General features: G+C 41.3%; 1 protein-coding gene across 3 annotated transcripts in view; it reads left to right on the plus strand.

Annotated features, from left to right (window-relative positions):
- Positions 1-17,387, plus strand: part of arhgef37 (Rho guanine nucleotide exchange factor 37) — a 33,261-nt gene extending 15,874 nt beyond the window's left edge. For all 3 annotated transcript variants that reach the window (XM_042493493.2, XM_088080747.1, XM_042493494.2), the window contains 8 exons: positions 1,235-1,339; positions 2,230-2,343; positions 2,554-2,723; positions 3,622-3,769; positions 3,886-4,014; positions 6,784-6,979; positions 7,728-7,897; positions 11,605-17,387. In XM_042493493.2, coding sequence (XP_042349427.2) covers positions 1,235-1,339; positions 2,230-2,343; positions 2,554-2,723; positions 3,622-3,769; positions 3,886-4,014; positions 6,784-6,979; positions 7,728-7,897; positions 11,605-11,820 — 1,248 coding nt within the window. In that variant the 3' untranslated portion in view covers positions 11,821-17,387. The remainder of the gene's footprint in view (positions 1-1,234; positions 1,340-2,229; positions 2,344-2,553; positions 2,724-3,621; positions 3,770-3,885; positions 4,015-6,783; positions 6,980-7,727; positions 7,898-11,604) is intronic.
- Positions 17,388-26,250: the final 8,863 nt, after the last annotated feature.

The following is a 26,250-nucleotide window of genomic DNA, read 5'->3' on the forward strand; positions in this document are numbered from 1 at the left end:
ATCCAACCTATCTGCTCATCTGAATCATATCTGATTTATTTCCACATATAAATGAGGACTGAAGCTGAACTGAGAATATCCAATCTCATGCACTTTTTTCCTGCTTACACATTAATGATACATATCTGATCTGTGCCACAGGAGATATAAAAATCAGAAGTGGGTCACTTGAACCACCTTATGTGAATCCAGCCTAACTGACCCTGACTGATCACTGTCCCTTTTTAAAAGTCGGACATTAGAAATGACAAACCAACCCAGAAGAATCAAAGAAGCAGCACTTCACAGTTGTGTTTGAGGAGGTTTATAACTGAAGAAAACTCTTTCAGCTCTCTGAGCCACAGACAGTCTTACAGCAGACACTCCTTCCCTCAGCTGTAATGCAGTGGTTAATGATTAATCTGTGTTTTACCTGCAGAGAAAAGCTCCTATATGACTTGTTATTGAGCCGTCTTGTTTGCTCCGGCCTGCTACACCTCGTTTTGCCACAGTTACATTCGTCAGTACAATGAGGTCATTTAGGTCCGATCAAACAGGTCACATCCTCACATTTCTCCTGTGGCGTCGTTTTTTTTAAATAATTGCTTACATTTTCCTACATTGCCTTTTCTTTTTACATTTCTCATACAGTATAAAGGTAACAATTACACTGCATATACAATATGTAACATATTTGCAGCTCTGCAAAAACCCAATTTTCTGTGCATGGTCTGTCATTTTACAGATTTGCTATAACCTCGAGAATTGAGACGCAACCAAAGCCTTAGAGGACAAACTTGACATGTAGCACATTTACAATGTGTGTATTACTAAAAGTTCTTGATGAACATAGAAAGACTGAAGAAAAGCAGAACGTGAATGAACTCTGTGTCAAGAAACCATGCTGACAAAATGCACCAATGTACCAATGCACCCAGAGCAAATAAAACACATAAAGATATTAATTTTTGCAACTTTTGCTGTATATTTTAGCAGAGAGCTGACAGTTGTGGGATTTATTGCTTCTACAAAATATGCTTCCTTGAACATTAAAATCTGAAGGAATCAGTAATCTGCATGAGTCAGAGCCACGCCACCCTGACTGTATTCTAATAAAAACTAATAAACGCGAAGGATGGAGCAGTTAGAGAGTCTAGAAAAGGGTAGAGCTTATATTTACAGTCAATACAGGGTAATAAAGTATTTTTTATTTTGTTAATGATTACTGTTTGTCTCGCTGTGTTTTGTGATCCAGCTGGTGGATGAAGAGTTTGACGCTCTGGAGGGTTTCTTTTATGTTCTGGAGCACGGGATCCTGGAGCTGCTGGAGAACGTGGAGACGTACCTGCACCACCTACAGGTACGCTGCATTTCTTTATTATAGTAACCAAGAGATAATATGATGTGTTATTGAACATATTACTGTTCGCTGAGGCATCCTGCCTGATACTTAACATACCATCTGCTTTTATTTATTTATTTATTTGCTTTTTTGTTTGCTTTTTTTGTTAAATAAACAAGAAAAAATATGTATATATACAGACAAGGGAGAAAAAGAAGGAAGAAAAAATAATAATTAATGTTAAAAGGGCAGGTGGAATAAGCTAAGGCCACAGCCCACACCTTTTTTTGTTTTGTTTTTGTGTTTTTGTCTTTCTGTTTTCAGTGCTATAAAAGCAATGACTCGTTGTTTATTTATTGTATACTTGTGTATTTGAGTTCTATAAGTTGTAAAAATGACTAAACTGAACTAAACTAATAATACCTGCAGCTCTTAAATGAACACTGACAGACTGCAAACTTTGTGGTCACGTGTGACCAGTGGAGAAGTGGAATAAATGAAACAGAACTGTACATTTATTCTTGAACATGTCGCCGTGTGTTCCTGAGTCACTCTGTGTAAACTCAGAGGCCCCTGAAGTCCCTGAGGTCACAACACGAGTTTCTGTGTACCTTTCCGCTCTAAAATTATCCCTGTTATTTTTCTCTTTCTATTTGCAACCAACAAGGATCAGCACTGTATCCTCTTTCACACTGTCCTTCACACATAAGGCCCGATAGTTTCGGCGGGTCGTGCACGTTGTTCTCTGGCTGGGAAAATTGACAATTTTTTCACACAATTTTGAACATAAAAAACAAAATAAAAGCAAACATTGGTGATTTCAGTAATCCTGCAATCCAGTCCATTAATCCAAATTATCTGAAGAGGCGTGATGAGGGTTTGACAGCTCCTTCTTCGTTGGCCTTTAGGTGTTCCTGGCCTGCAAAACAGAGGAGTTTGACTTCGATATGGACGGAGAGAAGGCGCCTATCTGCTACAAGGAGATCACTACTGCTCTCAGACAGTGGATTCTTCCGACATTTGTGAGTTTACTCGACATCATTACGCAGATACCAGTATTAGAAATTCTTTATTTAACTTTAAGCACAGTAAAACAGATTTTACAGATATATTTGATGCATCAATAAGATGCACTTAAGTAAAAGACTAAATTATGGGCATATAAATCCCTCTAGTAACTAAAGCAAACACAGTATTTGTGAAAAATTGACCTTTTTCATGCTTCCATGTAGGAGAAGAGGATGAGGACGTTAATCCACAAGCCGCTGTGTGCGCTCCGTGACCTCCTGGTTGGCCCGAGGAACCTGATCAGGAAAAGGCTGGACAAGCTGCTCGACTACGAATTGATAGAAGCCAAATCCAATCTGAGCTACGAGGAGCAGGCTGTGGCCAACACGTACAGGTAGAGAGAGAGGAGGCCGTTTTAAAGTTACAGGCTGGACTTACGGGGGAAGAGTCTGAAAATATTCAACTGAACTCTTAAATGCCGTTGAATATTTTCAGCTGTTTGACTCACAAAAACAGTCCAGTCTGTCTGAGTCAATATACACAAATATTTCATTGCTATTATAAATATAAAAATCTTCTAAATTTTATGCACTACATGTAAATGATATCCCGAATAAGACATGTGGGATATACCAGTATTATTCTTGTAGTAGTGCATTCGGATACACGTCTTAATTTGGGTTTTTACTGCAGTTTACGGTCAGCTCTGTGCAGTGCATCCATGTCTCACAGCAGTTTGTAAGGCCACGGTAGAAATGCATGCTCAACAGAAAAGCCACATTTCTGGTTGTAAAGAGAAACACACCTACTCTGACCATTTCGAAAGAGTTTCAGATGATTTCAACAGTTTATTTTAATGTGTACAAATGTTGCAATGCGGAGCCTTTTCAAAAAGGTGGTTGAAAGAATGAAAGAGGGAGGCTGTGTTTGCACAGTCAAACAAGTCCGCCTCCAGCAGAAAACTGAAAAAATCATATTTTAATGCAAAGAAAACTATAGCTACATGTCTGTGATAAACAACATGTCAGTGCACATTTATCAGAGTATGCACGGCTGCATTTAAACAGTAGTATTAGTGGAATATTAATTTTCATTAGCCATGAAAACAGTTTAGACATTTTTGAAAATAAAGGCAAAAACAGCAATATTTTGTGCATGTAAACATAGTCAGTGTCTTTATTTTTACAGCTTCCTCCCTCTGAACGATCTCAGTCTATATGTTCACATCTAAAACATCTACATGATTACAGTCCAGAGTTAAACTAACACGTAAAGCTTTCTGCTCCTCACAGGACAATGAACACTTTGCTCCTCAATGAGCTCCCCCAGTTCAACGGTTTGGCTCTGCAGATGATCTGGAGCATGTTGGGGACGTTCAGCTGTCTGCATAAAGATCTCGCCTCCGACATGGAGCAGCTGTTCCAGAGCTTCGCACAGCAGGTAATCTCATACACGTGACGCGTTAATGTTGATGAGCGTTTTGGCATTTTTTCTTCAGGTACTCTAACCAACGAGGATAAATTAATTGAAGCTTTTGGTTTAATTTCTTCTTCTAGCTCCCTCACAGCTCTATTAACCCCAGTGCATTCTGGGAGTGGGCGGAGTCTGCGGTGCTGGAAGGTGCGAAGAGGCTGGAGACTTTGTGTCGAAGTGTCGAGGAAAGCCTCAATGCGCCCTTCGTCCAGGTGGGTACAGATGGATTATTAGATTGATTAGATGTCGTGTCACAGTGACTTTTTTTGGGATGTCACCTAGAATACTTATCAGGGAGTAACTCGTGTGTATCCATACTTTACTTTATTAACCCTCTGAAATCCAGGCCCATTTTTAAAGGTCAAAAACAGACGGACACGGTGAAAACAGACCGAAAAGTAACAATATCATAAAGACAACAGCACAACAAATCAGCACAACAGACTGTCACTGGACACCTGATCGCTGTTTTTTACAGACTACAACAGGTGCACAAGAAATTTGAGCTGTTTAATCGGCAATCACCTGTTCAGTACAAACACCTCAGGTTCCAAAACAGGAAGATGTCACTTAAGGTGAAGGACAAAATGTCACATGCGTCCTCTAAAAGACAGTGCAGTCAGGGACGCTCAAACCAGCTGAAACAACTTTTTGGACCTTCCGCGTATAAATTGCATAAAAAGTGTCGTTAAAGCAGAAGAGGGGAACATGAGCGAGACAAAATCATGGTTATTTGCTTCATACGGAGCTAAGATTAATCATCATAATCATCATATATAATCTTACAAGCAGATGTTTACTGTAAGCCAGCACAGCTTTATTAAATTTAACAAAATGTTAATGGAGGAAGTTCATTGCTTCAACGCAGCCGGTCAAAAAGAAAAAAAAAACGTGATTTGAGATGGCTGCTGGTGTTTACCGCCGAAATAGAGCCAACTATTTCAGCGTCATTTTTTGTTGAGAATTTTTTTTTTTTTAATTTACGTATTTTAAATTTAGTAGTGAAATAAAACATCTTCAACAAGCCTTTATCGTCAAAATTTTCATTGGCAAAATTAATATTTTATTCATGGTCACCGGTGGATAAATCCTAAATGTGTTTATCCTCTGACTTTTCATCACACACCACCAACAGGTGTGAACCTTTAGGTCATGACCGAATACATCCAAAACAAACTCCAACACTGAACCTGCTTATAACAGAATAGAACAGAAATACTTTAGTAATCCTGTGAGCAGCAGCAAAGAAGAGAGCAGCAACTGAATAAAATATTTGTTAAAAAGGCAAAATAATGCAAATATATGTACAAAGTAAGGCGCTTAACACAGAATAAAATAAAATAACAATAATAATAATAATAAAGATATGTACACTATAAATGGAGAACAAAAAAGTGGTATTCTGAGTGCACAGTTAACAGCACACTAACATTAGCTTGTTACTGCTCAGTGTTGTATTTGTTGAGAGGACAGTTATTGACAACAGTTTTTTTGCTTCTCATCGTTTATATCAATTATATAATTATTAGTAATTACCGCTTTGGTTTCTTGTAATCAAATTTCTGGCTAAATAAATAAGATGTCTTTATTGTAAATATATACGTTCCTGCTGCCTGTATTTCGCGCTCGACGACTATCAGTCTGAGGTCTCAAACTGGGTCACATTCCTTAAACCTGCCAGGCAGCTGCACAAATAACCCACTGACAGAGCAGGTTTCTCCGTCACGTCGCGTCTTTCTGTTTCAGGTTTAATAATAACAGCAGAGCCGACTGAAACAGCTTCTGACAGGCGATGATCAGTCAAACATAGATACAGGCTGAGGAATGTGCCAAGTCATCTCAGAGTTTCATACCTGCAGCTTTATGTCATTCGTGTGTCACGATGAATCTGTCATAGATGAGAAAAGACTCTGAATGTGCTTCGTCTCGTTCTGCAGCTTTCTTAATTACTTCCCGGCACGTTCGCTTATTCAGTGACAGGAAACGGTTAATGTTTTTGCTGAGCTGTCATACCGAGAGGGACTTAAACTTCTCACATGGTTCATTTTAGTTTATTTAAAAATGTGTTTAGTGATTCAGGAAAACAGCCAGTATTTAATATTTAAAATGTGAAGGCGCGGTCCTTAAAATACTGGATTCTGATTGGCCAACAGCAGAATCTTCTTTAATTTAAATGAAGTACATCTGCAGAATAAAGGCTTTCTGCATTCAAGGGTTGTTTATTTTCTAGTGCAGTGTTTCCACCAGTCCTTAAAAAGTCCTAATTTAAAGGCATTGCATTTATTTATCTATAAATAAGGCCTTAAATCAGCCTTTCAAAAGTCTTGAAAATATATGATTATCAAAAATGCTAATGTATTTGTTAACTAGTGATTTAAATGTAAACTAAAAAACAGGGGATATTAATGTATTTACTGCCATTAAAAAAATAAAAATCACAAAATAGTAAAAATCCCAAGACACTGGAGAGGATATATGAATCTTTAAAAAAAAAAAAACAACAACTTTTTTTACCAAATTAAACGTCACACAGATCAGGTTACAGGAACCAACAACATTTATTCACATTTTCCACTTCGGGTTAAATGAAAAAATACCAAGCTCTTTTTGAGATTTTTTTCATGTGTTTCACTCTAGAATTAAAGATCATCTAACTTTTAAACAAAAAGTAATTATGTTAATGTAAATATTTAGGCAGAAGTGTCTCTAATAAGAAATGAATGTCGCTCCATGTTTTGTTTTGTTTTTTACTGTAAAATTGGTCTTAAATTTGACTTCTAATTGTCAATAAAAATGATCAAACTCTCATTTAATTTCCTTAAGTAGAAGGAACCCTGTTCTAGTTAAATAAATAATTTAACACAGTCCTTTAATTCACACCTATCTTTCTCTTTTTACCTTTTTACATCTAATTAATATTCATTTTTTAAAATTATTGAACTCTTCATTCATGTGTATTTATTTGTTCATTTTCCGGTCAGCCTCTGAGTCCGTCCTCTCAGCGCCGTCTGAAGCAGCTCACAGACAAACACGGTTCTGGAAAGATCTACCAGGTGATGGTGACGGTGGTGGGCAGCCGGGACCTGGACCTGAACCTGACCAAAGGGGAGCTGGTGGCCATCATCAGCGAGGCCGACAGCCGCGGAGACAAACGACGATGGCTGGTCGACGCAGGAGGTGAGAACCAGCATCCTACCGCTCGGTCAAACTGGGTCATTTTTATTGTTTTGTCTCTGTCTTTGTTAAGTTCGAGAGTAAAAACTATGATGCACAATGTTTTATTCATATCAGGGGTGAAAACATTCAGTAGCTGGAAACACAGGAGTGACTGAAGCTGCGGTTACTGATATCATTGTGTAACGCTGCTGCAGCTTTTCCTGAATGCAGCTCTGTGGCGCCATCGTCTGGGGGTTTGGTGTTACTGCAATTAAACAAAAATTTAAACTCACTGAAACCGGAGCATTTTGGCTTGATTTCTTTCAAAAACATAGAAAGAAGGCAATAAGCAACGAGAAATGACCCAAAAATGAGTGAGGAAATAATACAAAAGTTATAAGAAAATTACCAGAAATTTGCAAAAAAAAAAAGAAATACAAATAATTATAATAAAATATATATTTTTTTGTGTAGGCTAATTTTAACTATGTTATTATAAAGATAGATTCCTTGAAAGTTTTCCTTAGATATTTGATGATTTTCCAGTGATTTTTTTTAAAGCTATTTTCAAGTCTTTTTTTGACAGTTTTTACTGATTTTTGGGTTTTTTTGAAAACAAAAGCAAATCGTGGATACGAGCAAAAATCAGAGAACATTTGCTGTTTCGCATTTCCTGCATGAATGAAGTGTTTGGAAGTAATCATCAGCTGCATCTCTTATGTATAATAACATTAAAAGCACCTCCTTCATCTGTGCATGCTTCCTGCAGGCAGGCGAGGGTACGCTCCTTCTTCAAAGCTGATTCGCTATCACACGCCAACAGACGACCCGCCACCTTCGCCACACCTGACCCTGCCTGACGGCATGACGGGAGTCAGGAGACACTCCTACACCCCGGAGAGCCGGACTCTGACGGTCATGAGCCAGCCGTGCTTCCAGGTGATTGACTGATGGCCTTAAACTTCTCTCTCACGACACACAGTCTTCCTGCGCTGCATGAATCTTTGAAATGAAAACTTTCTTAACGCTCCTTAATGATTAAGATGCATCGTTCATGTTGGAGCTGCACCACCCAAATATTGAAATGTGAAACGAAATATCTTAACATTAATATTTTCTGAACTAAAACATCGATCAGCATGTGTTTGTGGGCTCGTTAGTGAAATAGACTCGTAAATTTGAGCGGCCGTGCATGAGAATTGTCCCGCCCATGACATCGACCTCAAAACGCTAAATTATCCGACATCGGACTCCAAACTGCGAGTGTGTGTGTTCATTTCATTAATAACACGTTACAGAGTCGGTGTGTGCTGAAGCTGTGACTGATCGATGTGACAGCGTTCTGCTGCAGAGGCATCAATCTGTCACATGTCTGAGTGTGTGTGTGTGTGTGTGTGTGTGTGTGTTTTTTAGTGAATCCGTGCATATCCAGCTGCCATGTCTTAGTTAGGGCTGCACAATATTTTTATTTTTTTATTTTTTATTTTTAAATTTGTGTTGTGATGTCAACTGTCAACAAGCATGACAAAAACACTGCGAAAGATTGTGATGTCGCACTCAGGGATGTTTGTGTTATTCTAAATTGGTGGAAAACTTGACTTTAAAATGTAACTATTTTGTTTGTATTGATGCATTTTGTGTAGTATTTAAATCTTAAAACCTTGAAAAATGCTTAGAGTTATTTTTAAAACATGGGGAGAAATAAGACAATGAGCAACTTGACAAGAAATATCACAAAAATTGCAAGAAATTAGTAAGTTTAAAATTTCTTTTTTAAAAGCCAGGGAACAATGTCCAGAAAGCCAACTGAAAGCAGCACCATAGATCGTAAGCATACCGATTGGCACACACAGCTGTCAATCATGACCTCGGTCCCCTTTTTTTTAACATCAAATTACTAATTAAAACCAAAATTGTCATAAAAACAAACACTTGAACAAACGTCAGCGTGATAAGAACTACCTAAAATGACAGAAATCAGCTTTGAGAAATATTAATTTCAAATGCACCTTGACCTTTACTTTGGAGGATGGCGGGGTTTATGACCTGTACTGCAGCCAGCCACCAGGGGGCGATGGAGATGTTTGGGCTTCACTGTTGTGGTCAAACAGCTGTCACGTTGTCTGTCTTTATATACAGTTATGAGTCCATCTCATGAGACGGTAACAGTGCTCACTCGAAAGTTACAGCCAGAAATCTTGACTGAGGACTGAGTTTTACACAAGGTTTGTTTTCAGTGACCTAAAACGGCCAGAACACATAAAAAAAGCTTTAAGATTCGCCAACGTACACATGAACGCGGCCTGAAAACAGATATTAAATCAGTTCCACCTCTCTGCTGTTCAGCTATCCCATATAATATCGTTACCGCATATTTTCCTCATATCGTTAAGCTCAGAGTGTAATCATGTGTGGACCCATATCTCCAAGAGCTGGTGTTTGTGTGTGTTTGTGTGTGTTTGTGTGTTTGTGTGTGTTTGTGTGTTTGTGTGTGTGTGTGTGTGTGTGTGTGTGTGTGTGTGTGTTATTAATGGAAAGGTCCATAATTGGCTGCTTAACCTTGTAAGTGGGTTACTGTATAAAGGGTTAAGAGTTAATTTATGCACCGCTGCAGGCTAAGATAGAGCGTGCACATGTGTGTGTGTGTGTGTGTGCGTGTTGTGAGATTGATTTACATTTGCAACACACGTGAGTGTGAGAGGGGACTGTCGTGGCTTGTAAATTTGGGATGGTTTATGTGTGTGTGTGTGTACATGGGAGAGAGGGTGATTTAGGTGACTGGATAAGAAAGCAGAAGTGCGTTAGGAACCGTGTGTGTGTGTGTGTGTGTGTGTGTGTGTGTGTGTGTGTGTGTGTGTGTGTGTGTGTGTGTGAGAGATATGCCTCCATGCTGCCTGTTAAAGTGAGTGATTGCTCCACTGACCTTATAGAGGCAGTTTTTCACACCCGTTCCTCCCTAATTCCATCCCTCATGACCCTGAGTCTGCTCGTACACACAACATACACAACATACACAACACACACAACAGACACAACACACACAACATACACAACACACACAACAGACACAACAGACACAACACACACAACATACACACCAGCAGGCCTGCTGTTTTCCGCTGCAGGAAATTAAGGTTTTTGTAAACTACACCCATCTTTTGTTAGAAAAATAGAGATAATGTTTCACCAACAACCTTTAAAGTGTAGATGCAACATTCAAAATCTGCAAAATGCATCTTGATTGTAGCTTTCTCTGTGGCAAAGAGTGTAACATAAATATTAATGAATTCCTTTCTTGCTACTGTAGACACACAGGCAGTCTCAGTTAACCCTTTAAAAACTCAGAAAATTGGCTTTATCTTTGTCGAAATGATGGGAAGAAGACAATGGGAGCATAGGAGGAGGAGAAATCACACCACTTTGCTTATAGGGTTAAAAAGGTTTTGATACTTTTCAAATGTGTCTGAAGCAGAGAGAGAAAACATTAAAGGGTTAACACAGTGTCTTTTCTCAGATTTGTATCTGAGCATTTTGCCAAGACCGAAATAACCTCAGAGAGGCGACTTATAGCCTCCATCACAAACACAGCTGCAGCGTGAAGCGCCCTGCCACCGATCGCCACGGTCACTTTACTCTTTTTTTTTTTTTCTTCCGCTTGTCTCTGCCGGCAAAATGCTAATTAAATGCTAATTAATGTAGAGCGTCAGGGCCGAGCTGATGTCGTAGCTGAGAGGTGAGTCGAGGTGAAGAGTTTGTTAATGACACCGAGCAGCCGGCTAAACTCCGCTATTAGCACCGCCGCCGCTCTCTGTCATACCAACACAGGGCTCATTAGGAAGCCTTCACTCTGTGTGTGTGTGTGTGTGTGTGTGTGTGTGTGTGTGTGTGTGTGTGTGTGTGTGTGTGTGTGTGTGTGTGTGTGTGGTGATGAGATAAGGTTTGTCAAGACATAACTACTGGGCTCAACCTTTTCAGAGAATATTACAATGATTTGTGGTTGTATTAGTGTGTGTGTGTGTGTGTGTGTGTGTGTGTGTGTGTGTGTTCATATTTGTACCATGGACTTTAAAATAATGGACCTACCCACAGTGCTCTGATGTTTTGAAGCCTCCAGTTTTGCATTTTTACCATTTTTGTTTTTGGAGCCAAAAGTGACCATATTTGGGCGACAGGGCGGAGCTGTGCATTGTTACGCCTCCATCCTAATGAAGAGGTCGCCATGTTAACGACTCATCAATCAAAAGATAACCAGGTCCCAAAGCAGAACCGTGCGGGTCCATATCAAAACTCGACGTGCTCGATGTTACAGCCTAAGAATATGCATATTCATATCTCATCGTCAACATGCGCGATACAGTGACATACTAGCGTTTTCATTCAACTCAAACCAGAGCTCAGGCTGATGATGTCAAACTTAAACTGATAAACGTGAGTGTGAAAGTGTAGATTTAACCGAGCCTGAGATGGGCTCTCTGATACCGGCCTGCCGAACGTTACACTCTCCCTCCTCTGTTACCTGTGAGCTCACAGAAAAACAAAGTTATCTCCTCATTTTCCTCTCATGTCGTCTGTTTGAACTCTGCGTCACTACAGTACCCGGCATGGCTGACTTACTCTTGTGTTTGACTCTGCGTCCTCTCTTCCAGGTGCTGGCGGCGTACGATTTCACGGCGAGAGGAAACCACGAAGTTTCCATTCGGGCCGGCGAGCCAGTTCGCGTCCTGGAGCCCCACGACAAACGAGGGAACCCCGAGTGGAGTCTGGTGGAGGCGAGAGGTGGGCAGAGAGGCTACGTGCCCTCCAACTACCTCACTATCATGCCCATGGGGGCGGGGCCACTCGGCACGTATCCGCCCTTCTGATATCAGGGGAGAAAAAACAGCAGCTCGTATGACGGGAGAGTCTCCAAAACTGTCTCTCGAAGGCTCACAGCAGTATTTATTAATGAAGGTGCACCGCACTCTCACACAATATCCTGATTTTACATCGCGACCATCAATTATTCTTATTTTCGGCAACAGAATCAGTGTTTTTAAACACGAGCGCCGTTAAATGCAGTTTAAGGGCCACAGTGTTCGAACTAAAACGTTAAATTCTACTGAACTTTTCCTAAACCTACCTCCTGTGCAAATTAGTTTTAGTTTGTTTACACACAGTTATTTAAAATAAACTGCATAAAAGCAGAAGAATTAAAAAAAGAAAACACAAATAAACAAATAAAAATCCCTAAATTAACATTTTATAGAAAAAGACAACCAAAGATAAATGACAACAAAGAGCAGAAAAAGTAAACAGTCAGTGAACATTAATCTAATAAAAAACAAGAAGTAAAAAAATAAAACACAATTCAAAGTGTGAAGAAAAAAGAAAATATTTATTTTTATAATATAAACGCACATCCAGAAATAATTAAATGTCATGAATTAAATGTAACGCTAATTTCCTTTTAAAATTAAAATTTAAACATTAGAAAGAAAGCGAAGTACAAGTCAAGTCGCGTCAGTTTGATTTATAGAACCTAAAATCTCAAATTTGGGCTCTGCAGCGTGTAACACCCTCTATCTTCAGACCTTTTATCTGACAAATAAAGTCAAAACCTTCATAAGTTGGTGTTTATCTGCCTTCTCTGAGGCCAATTCTGCACTGAATTTTAAAATGACTCTTTTCAGACCAAAATAGTGCCGTTCAAAGTGGAGATGACACGAGTCTTACGGCGCTGTAAACCAACAAACGAGGGCTTTAAAACACCCATATCTCACTGTGATGTTGTTTAAAGTCTCTCTCTGTGCTACGTTATTTTAACGGGGTTATAAATCACAGTTTTCATCACAATATTATCATTTAAACTGACTCCACTAACATACATGAAACATGAAGGATAAAGGTCAGCTTATTAATAGCTGTCATAGACAAAAAAAGTTTGTTTTTTTTTTGCTAGTCACCGTTACTGGATTAATCCTGCGGCACAGGTAACGTTCAGCGGTCTGTCTGCTGCTCTGTGTGTGTGTGTGTGTGTGTGTGTGTGTGTGTGTGTGTGGACGGAAGAGGTGTGATCATCAATCTGATCAGTGATCAATGATCTCATATCAGTAAGCAGGTTTCCATCACAGATTTGTGCAAAACTTAAACAATATTTTCAAAATGTCGATAAAACACACGTAGCTGACTGTGTTTCCACTGAGTGATGATGTGTGACTTCTCCTCTGGTGATAACATCCCAGTAACCATGGCGATGGAAGTTCAAAACATCAGCAGCTTTATTTCTATTGCAGCCACCGCACTAGCCGTCATTATTTCCAATCCATGTAGGCGGGTTATGGAGCCGTGATGGAAAGGCGAGCCCCTGATTTCCACGATTTCACAGAGGGATTGTGGATTCAGAGGAGTTATTTGATGCAATAACAGCTCTTGCAGAGATTCTTTGACTCTGTGTTACACATCATGTGATCTATGAAAGCAAAAAATCAGTTTGAGGTGTTTCCGTGAGGCATGTTTTATATTCTCAATTTCAGTTAGCGTAGTTTAAGGGTTAATGGAAACCTGCCTATAGGTGCAAAGTGAAAACACTGACACATATAATCTTTAAAGTAAACCTTTATTTTTAAATTTCCATGGCACGTCTGCATCACCACCTTCTTCCTAAACATTCAAACAGAGACAGTCAGCAGCCGAGACCAAGACTGAGAGATCTGCTGATGTGCTTTCATGTTGATCACAGACTTTCTGATATCAGCAAATAATCAATATAACATCGTATTGTTATGAAACTTGTGATTTACACCACGTCAGCGAAACACAGACGGCAGAGAAACTAGTACGACCGTATATGAGAGCAAAATGCAATAAAGAAAAGGGATGAGTATCTTTTTAAAAAATGACAATAACAGCACCTATACTTGTACCCTTAAAGTGATCGGATACTAATGAGTACTTCACTTTTTTGGTTCCACTGATACCGATCAAATGAAGTGAAGCTGCCTAAAAGGTCACACACACGTGTAACGCAGCCGCACATTTGAATGTTTTGGCGTTGTCTTGGTACTCTGAAGTGCCGAATTCGTCATAAACGTAAGGCTGGACCTCAGCGCAGACTGTGTGGGCCGCAGCTGCAGTCACGGACCAATCACACGTCGCGTTAAACTGACGTTTTGAATGAGTGTGTACTGATCGTTTCGGTCGATATCTGGAAGGTACTGAGTGCCGTAGTAAAGACTCTCCCCCAACAATTCATTCATTTCAAAGATTTCGTTTCTGGCCTGGTGGGCGTTCCCGTTGGCGTGCCGGACAGCCAGCCGCTGCAGGATATTATGGGACACACTGGACACGCTGGAAAACAGGAAGGAACTCCGGCATGAGCACCGAGGAGGAATTTAACTCTGACGGCTGAAGGACGATCTTCAAGTTGCACTGCGAATCTTTTATGGTCATTATTACAAAGCACCAGCGACGACGCCGAGAAAAGTCGCGAAGGCGAGAAACGAGGGTCAGCTGACCCCTGTGAGACGAGGCATCCCATGATCCTCGGCGGGACAGAAGGACACTTCAGAACGATAGACTGCGTGTTCTCATCAGAGTGTTGGCGAGCTGACTGCAATATTTGGACACGCAGGGCAGAAAAGTGTGTGTGCACGTGTGTGATATGAAATGAGGCTGACAGGTGTGTGTGTGTGTGTCTGTGTGTGTCTGTGTGTGTGTGTGTCTGTGTGTGTGTGTGTGTCTGTGTGTGTCTGTGTGTGTGTGCAGGGTCTCCTCCTCCTCACCTGGAGGTGGCAGCAGCTCTGTATCAAGACTGACAGGTACACAGAGCTCTCATCATCTCAGACAGTGTAATGTGATGTAAATGTAAAATGTCTTCAGGGCCGAGAGGAGAGGAGAGGAGAGGAGGAGGAGAGGAGGAGGAGGAGGAGGAGAGGAGGGGATGTAAAGATACAGGAAGGACTTCATACAAGAGCAGAAGTGAAAGAGTTGGAGGGAAATGGGAAGGATGTGAGGAGGAATGTCAGTTTTCCTTTTAGTCTGAATGTCGATTTTGTCTCAGCCTCCTTTACGCTGCTTTAAATTCGCTCTTCTCGTGTGTGTGAGTGTGAGAGAGAGAGAGAGAGAAGGCTGCAGATCTGTAGCGGATGTGTCACCGTTGTGCTTTTCCATTCTCTGTGTTCGTATTACAGTGCGAAGCTCGACTGCTCTTCGAGGTTTTGGGCGTGAAAAGGTTTTAATCGCAGATATACAGCAGTATAGAAAGGACCGAGGCGACCTACTTCTGTATTCACAGGCACCTGATGATGCCTGTTGCTATGGATACTGTTCAGTTAATGCAGGTCGCGTTTCCCTGTGGCGTTTCTTCGAGTTGGATGGACTGTGGAAACATTTACAGCCGGATTTAAGTTGTTTTTGTCGGTTGTGCAAATATTTGCCACTTCAGTGTCATGTTAACTTCTGAGGTCAGCGTGTTTTAAAATGTGGGACAAAACAACACTCTTTACTCGCTGCAACCTTCCCAAAAAGTCTGTCTTATCTGTTTCACCCTTCAAAACCTCAAAAACACAAGAGAAAGGCAGTGGGTAACTTTATAAGAAAGGGGCCAAAATTTGCATGAAACTGGTAAAAAGTTGCCAGAAAATTACCTGAAAACAACCAAAAAAAAGTAAAAACATCAGAAAAATGACCTGAAGAGAGTGCTAAAATTAAAATTTAATTTTGTTATTTTTTGTTTGTTTTTTATAATTATGGTTTTCTTGACATTTTTCCCAATTTTATAATATTTTAAGAACTATTTAAGTATTATTGAGTAATTCTCTTATGTGTCTAAAATTATATCACAAAAAGGAAAAAATTAGCACTTTGTTGAGGTCTTTTTGCTTCCTTTTTTCCCTTATTTTTTGGGGAAATTGTAACTTTTTAGTTGCGCGTTGCTTTTATTCCCATGTCTGTGATTGATTCGATGTGTTTGAAGCATTTGTTGATGGCTCTCTGTCAGTGACTCTGTTGTTCTGTGATTGTCGTTATTGAGCCTTTCGGTAACTGCAGACCAGATTTTCAAGAAAGTAGCAACATTTAAATCCTATGATCTTTTGTCCAACATGGCTCTGAAAGTCTCTGAAAGTGGACGTCTTGTTACACGTTTTGCATAAAATTGAGCCTTTTGTCCAGCGGTGCTGCATCAGCTGCTGAGGATGTGAAGCAGAGGGAGGGAGGCGCTCAGCTGGAGCTTCGTCTGAATGTCAGGACGGAGCGGCGCAGCGGGGGTGTGTGTGTGTGTGTGTGTGTGTGTGTGTGTGTGTAAGAGAGAGAGAGAGAGATGCTAATGGACCAAAATACCAAATGTCCTCAAGGTTAGTGAGAGGAAGGAGACGCAGAGAAAATCCCCCAACCTGACGACATTTTACCTGCTTTCACCTCCTCAAAGATCAGTTTAGGGTTGAAGGAACAATTCAGCCATTAAATGTTGTTAAAAACAGACGGTGGCATTTAAACATTATAGTCCGGCATTTAATCCACTGTTTTAATTTGTTAAGGAAAAAACTGTGATTTTGCCACACTGAAGTTTGAATCTATTTGAAAGTATTTTCTTATTTCTTAAGAAAACTACTAAGATAGAAGAAGAAGAAGATACTGTAAAAATGTAAGTTCATGACTTTACCACAACCTCAGAAACACTGAGAGCCACGAGCCTCAGATGAATAACTATGTTTAAGAGGTAAAGGGTGTATTTTTCCATTAAAATCTACTTTTTTTTTAATCTGAAATTTGAATGTTAACTGTAGATTTTGGTCTCATATTTCAACTTTCCACCACTAGAGGGAGCAGGAGACCGAGGTTGGCTGTTTGATGAGAGCGCCTGTCATTTGATATTGTGCGTGCGTGCGTGTGTGTGTGTGTGTGTGTGTGTGTGTGTGTGTGTGTGTGTGTGTGTGTGTGTGTGTGTGTGTGTGTGTGTGTGTGTGTTACCTCTGTCAGTATTAGAGATTGCCAGAGAGCGAAGCACGAACATAATCTTGTAGGTTTTGTTCATACAGTCCAGTGTACCTGTGATATTCTGTATTAACCTGCTGTTGAAGAAACGTGAAGAGTTTCATGTTTAACCTGCTGATGATCTGGTTTTACAGTTCAGCATTTCTGTTTATAATTTATTGTTTTGTTACCGTGTTTCGTCATGTTATTGTTTTTAACTTATTTGATGCCGCGGGGCGACCTGACCTGAGATGAATCATGACGTCTTTGAAGTTTTGCCAAAGTTATAATGTTGGACTCACACACACACACACACACACACACACACACACACACACACACACACACACACACACACACACACACACACGTATTCACACGGTAGATGGGAGTGTCTGCGGTGCAGCAGCAGTATCTGTCAGGGCAGATGTGCACTGACCGTCTGTGTGGCTTCAATAAAACTAAACACCAACCTGTTCATTGTCCTCACTCACACTGATATCAAATCCCGACAGATATTCAGACACAAACGACATTTTGCACCAATGAAAACTCTGTTTTAAAACTGAAAAAGATTTGTAGTTCACATCACTCTCTGAAAAGTAATTTAGGAGATCTATCACCACTGACTAATTAAATGCATGGTTACAGGATCAGAAATCTAATTGAATGATTTCAGAGAAACTGTAAACGTGTCACTGAGCACAGTAGTTTGATTTCAGGACAGTAAATCAAACTTTCAAAATCCAGTCAGAAGAATTAAAAAAAACTTCATTTCCTCTGAGAAACTCCAGGAGTGCGTCCTCTTGTTCTCGTTCTGTTGTTATCGACTCTTTTCTGCAATAACTTCATTCACTAATGTGAGATGCAGCACTTGTTTCTGCGGGAGCCGCCGTTACCGATCTACAAGCAGAGACCTGCATTTCACACCATCGGCTGTAACGCAGTTCCTTATTGGACGCTTTAATTGTCAACAATGGTACTGATCCCTGATTGGCCAAAATTGGAGTTTAATTTCTGGATACGAGGCAGGCAGCGAGTCCGGACTCATACAAGACGGGTTTCTATTAAAGATTTGCGCAAAACTTTAGCAATATTGTCAAAATATCAATGAAATGCAATTGCAAGATGACTGCGTTTCCATTGAGTGATAACATCCCAGTAACCATGGCGATGGATGTTCAAAACATCAGCAGCTTTATTTCTATTGCAGCCACCAAACTAGCCGTCATTATTTCCAATTCAAGGCCACGTAGGCGTGTTAAAGAGCCATGATGGAAAGGCGAGCCCCTGATACGTGGGAGCGGCCACGTATGAGGGATTTCTGGGAGCTGATAGTCCACGATTTCACAGAGGAAATGTGGATTAAAAACTTTCTCAGAGTTATGTGATGCAATAACAGCTCTTGTAGCTCCTGCTGCATCATGAGGGAGCCAGTTCCTACTGACAAGCACATAGACACAGCATCATGTGACCTCACAGCGTCATGTGACCTCACAGCATCATGTGACCTCGCAGCATCATGTGACCTCACAGCATCATGTGACCTAGAAAAGACGAAAACAATCGAATTGAATCAATTGAATTGCCTGAATTTCCACCTCATGCAGCGTTCCTAAGTGACGTGTTTCCAATAGTCATATTTTATATTCGCAATTTCAATTTGCACGCTTCGAGGGTTAATAAAAACCCGCCTTCAGAGAGTGGAACAGGATGGTCTTGCAGGTTATCACAGTGCCAGCCTCTCGCCCACATTTGGTCAGTTTTGGCTCCAAACACCAAAATGCTGGACTCAAGTCTTCAAATGGCAGTCCACAAATAAGTGGACGATGTCAGAGAGACGACGTCCATTATCTATGCAGTCTGTGACTTTGACACTTTGGAGGACAAACTTTCATCTCGCCGCTCGTCAAGTTTAAATTGCAGAGAAGTCTTGACTCATCAAGAGCTTCTTCCTTCAACATGTGATGCCCCAGAGCAGCAGAAACCCGCAGCTGAGCGTCGGCGGAGCAGTTTACCAGTTCTGGCAGATTCTTACAGCCTGAACATGTTTGCAGAGTAAACACGCTTCCTCACAGGTTTCGCTCTCTGCAGCGAGAACAGGCCCGCCGCCCGAACCGGTGCGATTCTTTACACAGCAGCTGTCGCCACATCGTCTGCAGCGGATCTAAGACACAGTGTTTACTCTTCCTCTTCATCTCGTTGCTGAGATTGATTCAGCGCTTCAGCATCGCACTCACTGTGTCATTCTTCTCCACAAGTTTTTAATAAAATAATTCTTAAATTCCAATTTTCTCTGAGCCGCCTCAGTCGTGTTGTTTCCTCCGGAGCAGCAGCAGTGAGTTGGAAGCGCTCACAGGTACCTCTTTCATCTTCGTGCTCCTTCAGAGCAGCCGTGCAAAAATAAATGCACAATAGAAAGCTGGAGCAAACACACATTTATATGCTGCGTTTAGCTCTTGTTTTTTGTTTCGGGTGAGTTCAGCGTCGCACTCAGTGCTCCGTTCGCCCGCTGTGTGAATGTAAAGCAGCAAATGTTTCCCCACAGAAACAAAAATGCTGCCACAGTATTTTTTATATTCCACACATACTTTGTGTTTTGCAGTCGAGCCGAACGTAAACACTCAGATTTGTGTCTCTCCTCCTGTCAGACGCCGTTAGAGCTCTGCTTTTACCTGTTTTGTTCTCTCGGTCGTGATCAGACAGCAAACGCGCAGCCTTCAGCTGCTCTAATGGCTTGTTTGTCCGTCATTAGCATCAGTGTGTGTTTACTTTAAGGCCGACTTTATTTGAGTTATTGATAAAGAGACGAAGACAGAAATGCTAAATAGGGGAAGTGAGACAAAGAACTCCCAGTATTGATTCATACTGACGGAGAAAAACACAGGATGACAAATATTAACGATGTGAAAACACGAGCAGGAGGGGACGAGACCGAAGCAGCGGTTTGGCTCTTTGACGGTTTTTGGGAACAAATTGACTTTCAAGAGTTTGGACAATAGTGGAGGAAGTAAAAATACAACCCTGTCAAGATAGTCCTACATTGGAATTGGTACTCAAGAAAAAGAAAGTATGTATAATCGGGAAAATGTACTTATTAAAGTAAAAGTATGCAATGGGGGGGTCCGGTAGCTCAGTTATTAGAGCTGGCGCCTCGTGTGCAGAAGCTTTGTCAAGTTAAGTCAGTTTTATTGATGAAGCCCATTATTCCAAAAACATTTAGCCTCAGACGGTTTAGTGCGTGTGATATCCTTCTGTCCTTAGACCCTCACATCGACCGAGGAAAAACTCCCCCCAAAAAACCCTTTTGTCTTCGCTGCAGCAGCCGTGAGTTCGATTCCAGCCTCGGCCCTTTGCTGCATGTCATCCCCTCTCTCTCCCCCTTTCATGGTCTGTCTGTCAGATCAATAAAGGCGTAAAAAGTTCATGAAAATAAAGTTTAGAAAAAAGTACGCAATGCAGAAAAACTACCAAAAAAACCTTAAAATTATATTAAAAAAAAGAAAAAAATCCCTTTAAAAAAAAAACAAACTTCCTGTGATTGCACCTTGGTGAAATGTAATATATTGGTCTAAAACACAAGTAATGACTATTTTTATAATGCCTGTAACCTCCACGTGCGTCGCTGAGCGTGCTGCATGCTCGCCGCAGCTGCAGCATCATGTCGGCCGAGCGTGTTTTGTCTGTTGTGTTTGGGGCTGCAGCCGCCTGTGGAGTCTGAGCGTGAGTGTTTGAGCCGAGCGTCTCCACAGGGACCGTCAGCCGGCCTAAGCGGGCACTGGAGTGTGAACTGGAGAGCTGGTTTTAGGGGCTTTTAGAGCGTCACTGAGCGAACAAACGCTGTCCCCGTGTTTGTGTGGAGGCACGTCAGGGCGCGCTCTGTGCACGCTGCCTGTGTGATGCGCCTGGGCAACGAGTGCCGTGTGTACAAAAGGACATATGCATGCATGAATATCTTATGGCTGTGTGTGCATAGACCTCCTGTTAACGCCTGAACTCAACATATAGATCCATTCAAGCATGTGAGTTCAGTTTTCACAGTGTGTGTGTGTGTGTGTGTGTGTGTGTGTGTGTGTGTGTGTGTGTGTGCTGCTCATTAATGCTTACGTCAGCAAACATTTTTTGTCAGCAGCCGTTTGATGCTGTAGTGCTCCTTCAGGCGTTTCATGCCCTCTGAATGACATATGTGTGTGTGTGTGTGTGTGTGTGTGTGTTTGTAAATTGGTCTTGTTCTCTGAGTGTGCGTGTATATGCCCCCCTGTGTGTGTGTGTGTGTGTGTGTGTGTGTGTGTGTGTGTGTGTGTGTGGCTGAGCCTCAGCAGTGTAACAGTGAACAGATCTCAGTCTATAAATATCTTGTCCACTAACTGACGCTGAGCTAAAAATAGACGCACCGCTGAGGCTGCTGCCTACAGGACAACACCAGAACTGCACTGTTTCATTTATTTCTCATAAATTAGAGCCGCCGGTGTTTGTCTGTGAGTTCAGGGAAAGACTGAAATTCAAATGTGAAATATGATTCAAAGAAATGAGGAAAAATGAAGATGGCAGAGATTGGGATGGGTGGAGCTGCAAATAACAAATCTCAAAATCAATATGAAGATTAAAAACAAATCACTGTGTACAACCAAATACACAGAGGGAGAAACAAAATACTGAAATATATCATTTTTACTGTCAGTTGTTGGCATAGTTTCCATGCTTTCTGCCATTTCTGCTGCCCTGAAACGTCACGCAAACGTCATAACTCAGCGACTCGGGTATCATCGAAATCCTCCAATTTTCCACTCATAATCAGACTTTGGAGGGTCGTTATGTGCTCGTAAATCATAAATATGGTATTTCTGAGGAGCACATGAAAGCAGCATTATATCAGGCATATTTGCAGGGATATTGTTTGCCTTTGTTTGAGAAACAACAGTAGTGAGGTGACAGGAAGTGAATATGCGTCATTAATTGGGCCTCAGTGTTTATGTGTCATTGTGTTCATCATGTCTGACATAAAACAGTGTTTGTGTGTGTTTAAGAACTGTAGTGTGTACCAGCGTGTTGAGTCTGCACCTAGAGTGTGTGTGTCTGTGTGTCTGTGTGTGTGTGTGTGTGTGTGTGTGTGTGTGTGTTCGGAGCGACAACGGTCAACCAAACTGTTCGTGTTGCTAATGGCAGCCTCAGGGTGAGAGCACGCCATCTGCGCCTCTGCGTGCAAGAAGTGTGTGTGTGTGCGTGTGTGTGTGTGTAACAGAGTGTGTGTTGCCCAGTCGCTACCTTAGTTACAGCTGATCCTGAATGTCATGATTTATAGTCAAAAGGGAAAGCAACACACACACACACACACACACACACACAATCTGGATTGGATGCAGCCAACTCTACCACAACATCACAACACACTTATGAGGGCGATGTGCTAAGTGTGTGTGTGTGTGTGTGTGTGTGTGTGTGTGTGTGTGTGTGTGTGTGCGCGCTAAGTGTGTGTGTGCGCTAAGTGTGTGTGTGCGCGTGCGTACATGCATGTGTTTGGGGTGACAGCTGATGTCTGAAATTAGGAGCAGCCAAAGTCAAACCCCCTGAGGAGGTGGAGAGGTGCTGGGCTGAGCTGACGTGACACACACACACACACACACACACACACACACACACACACACACACACACACACACACACACACACACTAATATCCTTTCTCTCACATCTGTGTCACCAGGAATTAAAGATGCTTCATGCAGCAGCACTTTATCATAAATAAATCATCAGTGTTTCACTCGGTGTTTTTCCGTGTTTGTTTTGTCGCTCGGTCTCTGTTATCTTCGAGATAATTCCGTTTGAGAGGACGTGTCTGATTACGTGACTGCGCAGAAATAATAAAGCCACATTTCAGAGACTGGACCCTTCAAAAACTGAACATTACAAGATGAAAATATCAACTTTATTTTCAAAGATTCTAAAAAACGTGCCAAGAAATATAATTAAATATATTTTTTAAATTCTCATCCCAACTTGTCAAATACCGCCGCCTTGTCAGTGGTCCTACATGTCAGAAAATAAAACGCAAGGTATCATCAGCTTTGGACGCTCAGGGACGTGTCAATTTACGCTTACTACAAACATTGTGTCTGTTCAAAATACACCTCAGCTTTTCCACAAAAGGCACCGTTTCTGCTCGTAATACGCATACAATAGCCCTACTCAAAAAAAAATAGCAGTGATATGAAAACATTGTAAGACTGTCCTCGTGTACACGGATCCTAAAAAACAACCAAAAACTCTAGTATGGATGTCAGGCCAGTGTTTGGTGTAACTTTGCAATTAAACACCATAGAAGAACACGAGTGCAGCCGTGATGTCACCGTTTTTTAGGGATCTGCACATCGCCGGTTTACACGACGACAGAGGGGTCAGCGTTTTCAAACGATTACACTCTGGATCACGGTTTCGAAAGGTTGCGGGCCCCAAAACATAGTTGTCGTGTGAGCTAAAAAGGTCAAACCACAACAAAAGTTTAATGTTTCATGCATAACCGTTGCCACGTGAACGGCCCCTTAGTTTTCAGGTTTTCTTCGTTTAGGCAACAAAAGTTCATGGTTAGGTTTAGAAAAAGAAACGTTGGCTTAAAGTTAGTTCATTTATTACAAATGTCATACAACGACACCTAACGTACGTAATGAGACATACGTCACTGCGTTTTTATACCTCTGCGAAAGGTGCCGGAGTGCATCATCGAGACGCTGGCGTCCACTGACAAAGCGATGGTTATTTTAGCTAATTCGTATTTCAAACTTGTAGGATATCGCCGTTTGGTTGGTGATTTTGTCGTAAGATACTGACGCACAAAGACACCATTGCCAAAGGTACGATATAACACAGAGCAGCATCAGTTCATAATGTGGCCAGACGCCACTTTTCTCCGCAGTGTGATGATACTCTGCTGGACGCCATCATTTTATTACACTGCAGGACGGCACCTGTTGTGGCGGTCTGATACGCCACTCAGTGGCATCAATTTAATTCACTGCCAGTAATTTAGATTTTAAGCCCCTATAGTTGCAGGCGATGGGAGTCTGATGGTCCAACAAACCCCGGACTTTCACCCAGGAGCTGGCTGTTCGCTTCCAGTATTAATGCTGAGCCAAACTACGATGTTTTTTTTCTAAACTGACCACGCGCTTTTGTTGCACAAGGAAATAAACGTAAACACGAGGTGTTTTACTGACTTTGAGTTTATTTTGAAAAATACTATTTAATCAACAGATACCATTCATTTACTGTGAAAACAGACGTTTTTTGTGGAAAGACACAATGCATTGAACGGGTGTAAATGCCGCGCCATACCTTGACATCAACAACAGATAACGGAGGATATCTAGCGCGTCATATGTAGACGTGAATGACTCTGACCAGGTGGCGCTACGCGATGTTTAAATAAGAAAATGTTGATATTTGACAAGTTGCATTGTTGCATGCGTCATCGTGCATCAGTGTTTTCACACCAAAATCACTCAAAAAAACGTGGGAAGTTGAGGAATTGCGAACAGGCTGAACTGCACTTCAACATATCTGTGCTCATCCCTCCAACCCAGAGGTGACTGAGTTTAAAGTCATTAGACACACACACACACACACACACACACACACACACACACACACACACACACACACACACGTGCTGCAGACTGGCTGACTTGAGTTATTTCTCAAGACTGCAGCCGTGATGTTTGACAGCCTCCGTGAGTCACCTGTTAGTTTAATTTCCACAGCTCCTTTCTGGATTCTTCGCTTTATTTCTTTTTCTTTGAGCCATCACAGATGTTTCTCACAGCAGACGTTTAAATTTGCCATAACAGGAAATCTGCCGGTGAGACTAATAACATTAATGATGGCTCCCTTCTATCAATGAGGAGGCACATAAGATACACCTGACGCTTAATCACATTTACAATGCAGCCATTGTTAGCTAATGCTATTACTTTCGCCTGCGCCTGACGAGTGACAAACTGTTTTCGGCATCAAAACGTTACAAAAGCCAAATTATTTCACATCTGTTTACAAAATATTCTTGTGAGTCACTGTGATTGTGATCTGAGTGACAAGAAGTGTTTCACCACAGACACCAGAAGATGGACTGATATCCAGAACAAATGAGGTTTACAAATAAATAGAGGGATAATTTGTTGCTTCAAGTTTTTGGTTTTGCCAGAAACAATCACCAGGAGAAGGTGAGGTCATCAGAGACAATAACTTGTAGACAGCAGGCGTACCTCAGGGGTAGGTTTGGGTTAATGTCATTAATTTTGGCGTAATTTCAGTTGTGTTTTACTTTGGCTTTCCTTGCAATCAGTTTACGTTAAATTGTGGTCGCATATGAGGTACAAGGTAGATTAATTTGTCCTTTTTTTAAACTACGTTTTACGAAAAACTGAATTAAAATTTGTCCTTGAATCCTGCTACGTCTTTTTGACGTTGAAGGAGGAGAATTCAAAGGAACCTATAGCTGTTCACCTGCTCACCTCAGCTCCACTGATATAGACAGGAGTGTGTGTCTTTGCCTCCTTCTTCCTAAAATCAGTTTTTTTGGTTTTGCTGACGTTGAGCAGCAGGTTCTTCTCTGTGTACCACTCTGACAGATGGGGTCAAAGTCCTGTGTTTGTTTGACCACATCCACCCGATCACCTACATATACAGACTTCTCGCTCTTTGTACTCTGTCTTTGTTCCCGTCATAATCACTACAGCCACTAGAGGTCTCTACCTAACAATAAAGGTAACTATGCGTCGTAATGAGCCGCTGGTACAAACAACCTGCAGTAAATGAGCGTTTTTTCGGGAGGGCGGTCTGGTATGTCGATGTTTATGTTGACAGGAAATGCAGTTTCTGGCCACAACACAATATCTGTGGACCTCTAACTGTCCGTGGCCTTTACACCGTCAAGTTTTTAATTTGTTTTCCTTGACGCTCTACATGTTCAGCAGCTGTTGTGTGTTTGTTTTGCCTCGTGTCCGAGGGTGGTGTCCTGCTAAAAGGTGACATCAGCACATTCCCTCTAAACATGAGTTAAATGTGGTCAGTGGCTCTAACCTGAATTATATTCCTGCACAGGATGTTCTGTGTGTGTGTGTGTGTGTGTGTGTGTGTGTGTAGTAAGCGATGGAAACACGCTCACACATATTTATTTCTGAACCTCAGCTCTGCTGTGGTATGTCATCGGTCTCCTTTGTGCTATTTCTATATTTCTCTTTGCCTTCATCTTCTCTATCGCCATCTACGACATTTGGCACCAAGACGCCAACTCATTTTAAACTTGTGTGTGTGTGTGTGTGTGTGTGTGGTCATTACTGAAAGCTTAA

This window comes from Plectropomus leopardus, chromosome 8 (genome assembly GCF_026936395.1).
Source record: "Plectropomus leopardus strain MGB_pleo_1.0 chromosome 8, ASM2693639v1, whole genome shotgun sequence".
In the NCBI taxonomy this organism is placed as follows: domain Eukaryota; kingdom Metazoa; phylum Chordata; class Actinopteri; order Perciformes; family Serranidae; genus Plectropomus; species Plectropomus leopardus.